This window comes from Octopus bimaculoides, chromosome 14 (genome assembly GCF_001194135.2).
Source record: "Octopus bimaculoides isolate UCB-OBI-ISO-001 chromosome 14, ASM119413v2, whole genome shotgun sequence".
NCBI lineage: Eukaryota > Metazoa > Mollusca > Cephalopoda > Octopoda > Octopodidae > Octopus > Octopus bimaculoides.
This window is the reverse complement of record NC_068994.1, coordinates 29,767,470-29,773,420: the sequence shown is the minus strand read 5'-3', so window position 1 is coordinate 29,773,420 and position 5,951 is coordinate 29,767,470. Positions and strand designations below refer to the sequence as shown.

At 36.4% G+C, this 5,951-nt stretch overlaps 1 protein-coding gene across 1 annotated transcript in view; it reads left to right on the top strand.

Moving 5' to 3' along the window:
- The window catches only part of LOC106876261 (uncharacterized), a 95,865-nt gene that overhangs the window by 44,662 nt on the left and 45,252 nt on the right, over positions 1–5,951 (top strand). Inside the window, exons 7-9 of the mRNA XM_014924751.2 lie at positions 206–293; positions 2,980–3,191; positions 3,667–3,757. Coding sequence (XP_014780237.1) covers positions 206–293; positions 2,980–3,191; positions 3,667–3,757 — 391 coding nt within the window. The remainder of the gene's footprint in view (positions 1–205; positions 294–2,979; positions 3,192–3,666; positions 3,758–5,951) is intronic.

Below are 5,951 nucleotides of genomic sequence, written 5' to 3'. Positions count from 1 at the left end.
ATAACGTGTACTGAATCCTATTTGGAGTTCGGTACGCTCACTGTTTGTATTTTGCATGTGTGTGGATGAGTAAGTGTTGAGTGTGTGAGTGAGTGAGTGTGTGTGTGTGCATATGTGTATGCGGGCGTGTGTATGTACTCACGCGCATGAGTGCATACGCACAAACGCGCGCTCATATTTACATGTATTCATATATTTCTTTCAGGTGACTCTTAAGTTTGTAACTAAAATTGTACATTTTGTCGCGATGACACTAACACAAAAGGCACTTGGATGCAAAGCAACTTTCAATGGTATGTATAAAAATAACTCTTTCGCAATGGTGTTCCATTCTTTTATTCAACAAATCGAATGCCGTAGGCATGTTTGTACGATGCCTTAGGCAAGTGCTTTCTCTCATAAGTTTAGGTTGATTAAAATAAGAGAAGGAATCATAATTATTATAATCTAAGTATATAAAAAGCCCTCTGAAAATAATTAGAATTGAGTTGGGGTTATGACTAATACCTTTTTGAAATATATAAATTAAACTAATGAATTTAAATATACCTACATGAAGGAAATATACGCATATTACCTTTGCGATAGCATTCAGGAACGCTTACAAATTTCGTTGACAGTTTGCCCCTTCAGACGGCGTAGAATGATTACCGTGAAGCCTAAAAGTAAATAAGTCGGCCACGATGTGTTGAATATAAAACAATCAAGATGTATATGGGTAACGGAGCAAGCGCATTTATATGCAACTGGAAAAAAAATCTTGTCCTACTAAAGAGTGAAAATTCTTCCAGAGTTCTCTTATGGCTAGGAAAGAAATAAAAAAACTCAATATGTAAGAACGATATATGGTGTAACCCAAAACACATAAATTTCACAAAGCACATCTGAATTTGTCTAACCAAAGTATTATACACACACATACACATACTCACGCCTACATACACACACACACATACACACGTGTATACATACGTATTCAATATATATTTTTAATCTTCAACTTCCTACCACAATAATTATGAATTCTTTGTTTCTCCTCTCCTCTTTCTCTCTCTCTTTATATATATATATATATATATATATATATATATATATATATATATATATATATATATATATATAATACAGTTCTATATTTAAGAGATGAGAAATTATGTACATTATTTACACTATTTACATTATTTACATTCGACGGATATTTGTCCTCATCTTGTTTGTTGTTAACACAACGTTTCGGCTGATATACCCTCCAACCTTCAGGTGTTTTGGGGAAATTTCGAACCTGGATTCTCATTCCTAAGGTATTTTTGATGTTATTATTATTATTAATATTCTTGGAATCGAACTCGGAATCTTGGGGTTAGTAGCCCGCGCTCTTAACCACTACGCCATATGCCCGTGGGCAATTATGGAGCGAATTTCAGGATTTATAAATCTAATATTTTTCTATCCTTCCTTAATACCGGTTCCTATATGCTGCTCATATCTGCACTCGGTCTGCTTAGGAGCTTGTTGTGTCCTAGCATATGGGCAGCTTCTTTTAGTTTTCGTATTTTTCAGTGGTGTTCTCTGTCTATTATTTTAACTTCATCCCACAGGGGGAGGTGACCTCCATTTTTCCATACATGATCAGCTATACCCGATTTATCAATATCTTCTCGTGTCACAGCTTTGCGATGTTCGTCTACTCTTATTTGTATCGCCTTTGTATAACCTACCACAGCTGCATGGGATTGAGTACACGCAGTCTTTGGTCGTATTCTCTTCCATTGGTGGTTTTACTTGAAGGAGATATTTGCGAAGTGTTGTATTACTCTTGAATACTGTGCTGATGTCATATGGGCCGCATATCTTTTGTATCTTTTCGGAGAGGCCTTTCACATAGGGTAGACAGACTGTGGACAGTTTATTGGCCTCATCCTCTCTTTTCTTCATAATTAGAGCAGATAGTATACTTTCAGGGTAGTTGTTGCTTAACAGATCGTTATTGAGCTTGATCATTTCTTCGTGGTGTGTATCGCGATCGCTACTTATATTCTTTGCCTGATGTTTTAGGCACTGAGCAATCCCTCTCTTTACACTGTATGGATGGTGGGAATTGAAGTTGAGGTATCGTCCAGTAAAAGTCGGCTTGCGGTATACGGATGTCATGAATCCATACTTGGTGCGTGTTATAAATACGTCCAGGAATGCCAGCCTGTCTTTATACTTTTCCATTGTGTATGGATGGCTTTATTGAGTTCACATGATCTAACAACACTTGGACATCTTCTTGGTGGGATCCGCAAGAAGATAAATATGTGGATACTAAATATACATAAATAGATTCCTATAGACACCTGTAAAATATACACAACAAATATATATACACTCTTAAGAAAAAGAGCGGTGTATTAAATATATGCAAACAAGAAAATAATCTGAAGAAAGGGTGTTATGTATCCATAAACGAGCGCAGTTTGTGATGCTAGGAAATATAAAGATAAATGAATAAAATAAATTAAAGTAGAATATTAGTTCATTAAATAAATTAAATCAAAATATATTATATTAAGTAACATTATTCAGTGGAATGTACCTGTAATAGCGCCAAGGAATTCCTTCTGACAAAGTCCATAAGAGGAACGTTATCTATTCATAATCCATCCCTCCGTTCAAAATCACCACCTGATGCTTGGATGGACTTACTGGGGCTCATTCTGTTGAAAGCATTTGGGTCAGGCTCGAGATAGATTTAGTCTTACAATCTAAAGTGGCCCTAGTTAGGTTTTCGAGCAACCACTTCCTGCTCTAAGCCACTAAACAATTATACAAACTCTGCATACTCATAGGTGTCCTTGTGAGAATAGATTTTGAGCTCTTGCTGGCATCCAGTCATATATGATATCTCTTTAGTTAATTGATTACCACTTATTCTCCCTTCTATTAATTACAACTGTTTTATTGTCATTGGTTATCTGTATTGCTATTTAATTTCAGATTATAATTGGCTGTTATTGGTTAAATCTAACGCCAGTTCAGAATTCCCGGTCAATAACCTTACGCTTATAATAAATAAAAAAGAAGTTCATAAAGTGTCGGGAATCAGGTCCGGTTTCACAGATATTTTCCTCGTACCTGGCTTGCTATGTAAACAGATAAGTAGTTTTTACATGGCGGCACCCAATAGTTTGAAACTGAATGTAGATGAGGTAACTATACATCGTCAACACTATTTTCACAATATTCCCTTTTCCTAATGTACAATATTTCAGTTAAAAATTAAAATAACGAATTACTATTTAATTACGAATTATTTTTCTCTTTTTACAAGTGATAGGAATGATAGCAGCTGTCGTTATTGTCGTTATACAGCCAGAGGCACGACCCACAGATCCCGCATTTTTTTTTATCCCGCGTACCAACGATTCTGTCAGCTTGCTACCTTACATAACAAATGAAATATAATGTTTAGGTTATCACATATTACATTTCACCCTTTTTACCTACTTTCATATATTTCAGAACGTTTGTTGTTTCCATAGGTCACAGATCACACACTACAGATCATATATGTTATATTTAGCAAGTTTAGCATATATATTTTCACAACATTGCGATATTTCATATATTATAAATCACACTTTACCTGTTTTATTTAAATCTATGTAATTCTGTATAATTCAGGTGATAGCGTTCAGTGATGCGTGCAACATGTCATACACATTCGTGCATGGCGAAATCCTCACAGAACAACTCTATGTCATTCACAATAAAGGTAAGAGAGAAAAAAAATAAAAACATCATAAATGATTTCTTGTGTCAGCAGGTAATCTCCATCACGTATATAAATGACAGGAAACGAGAATTTATGAGCTTGCTTTTCCTAAGACTACTTGTTTTTTCCTTTATCTTTTACTTGTTCCAGGCATTGGACTGCAGCCATGCCAGGCTACATCTTGAAGTTCCTAGTTGAAAAAATCGACCTCAATGTTTATTTTTAATGTCTGGTGTGGATGCGCAATGGTCCAGTGGTTAGGGCAGCGGACTCACGGTCAAGAGATCGCGGTTTCGATTTCCAGACCGGGCGTTGTGAGTGTTTATTGGGCGAAAACACTTGGCGAGCTGGCAGAGTCGTTAGCACGTCGGGCAAAACGCTTACAGAATTTTATCTTTCCAGGTCGAGCCGTTGCTGTTCCGCATCGTGAAGTCTCGGCTCTTGTATTACGGACGTTTGCTCAGAATATCGCAGGAAAGTATCGCAGGCAAATCCTTCAAACCGAATCATACAGCAGGAGACGTAGGGATGGGATAGAGCAAGAACAAGATGGTTGGATAATATCCATAGTCTTATTTAGTCACACTTTGCAATCCAACCAGAAAGTACAATGACAGTTGCTTCTGGTGGGATCCTATGCAGGAGACGTCTGAGGACTCTACGCCCCACGACCCTCCCAGGAATGGTAGATGGAGAGGATAGAGTTGTCATCCTTGTCTGCTTTATGCAGGTGTAGGCATTCATTCAATGTATCATTGCAGAGCAGCGTTTATAAATTAAAGACTTGATTAATTAAAATCTAGCTCGCTACACTGTGTTGGTGTTGACTACATTATCTCCTCTCCAATTAGATTAGCAACAATTTTTTAGAAATAGCAACCAAACAGAATCGGAAAAAAGATTCGCAACATTACTCACCGAGAACTTATGATCTTAATACGAAATATTTACTTCATTTACTTGTTGTTGTTACTGCTGGTGTTGCTGTTGCTGCTTTTGCTGTTGTTGTTGTTGTTGTTATGTACTTCTTAGTCGGCTCTGACCGAGCGAACTCATGATCAAAAGTCATATCAGCCATAGCCATCACCCTACATTTTCAACAAAAGTTCACTTTAGACTGCTTTATGTAATGTGTCCTTTATTAAGACAGCAGGATGTGGTTTGAAGGAGATCAGGGAGATATTTCTGCCAAGTTGAGAAACAACATAAAATTCGCCCCACACATATGATAGTTATCACGCACAGTGTGGTACTTATCACACGTAATATGGTATTTGTTACACACAGTATGATGTTCATCGTACCTAATTTGGTATTTATCACACACAAGATGTATTTATTACACTAATAAAGGATAAATAGAGTTGTATTTTCTGATAAATTTCAAATCTGTTGCCTTGTTAAACACCACCAACTGACACTTGGGTAACTTTAGTGGAATACACTCAAGTTTGAAGATAACTCTCTTTTTTCCTCCCACCAGACTGAAAAAACAAACAAATAGACTTTTATTTTCTAATTCATAAAATTATTTCACACCTATTGTATCCCACTTCATCTGTATTATGTCAACCATTTGTCTATGATGTCAAGTTTTTTTTTCTTAGAACTGAAAATATTTGGTTCTCTTTCGAAATGGTTTTTGCTCTGCTAGTAGATCATTGATTTCATTTTCTACGGCTAAGTGAGGCCAAAAAGCTTCTATGGATTCTATCCACCAGCTAAATCTATCAAATGATACATTCATACATGCAATACATGCAGACATGCGTGCACACATGCATATATATACTAACATTCATAATACATACATATACATGGTCAACTCTCTGAACTTCTGTTTGGCACCTTAATTTATATGAAACAACATATCTTCATTCTCACTGAAGCAAATTTCGGGCTTCCATACATCGTATGCACAAACAAAAAAAAATTGTATGTATAACTGGAGTTGAATCGTTGACTTTCTTTATTTGATTTGCTGTGTATAATGCATAGCATGCATATTAATGCAAACATGTAAGCATAATTCTATTCCACACTGAAATTATGATACATGAAGAAGGCTACAAAACGGCCGTAATCCTTGGGATATCATACGGCTAAATAGTTATATCACACACACGCACACGCACGCACGCACACACACACACACACACACACACACACACACACACACACACACACACACACA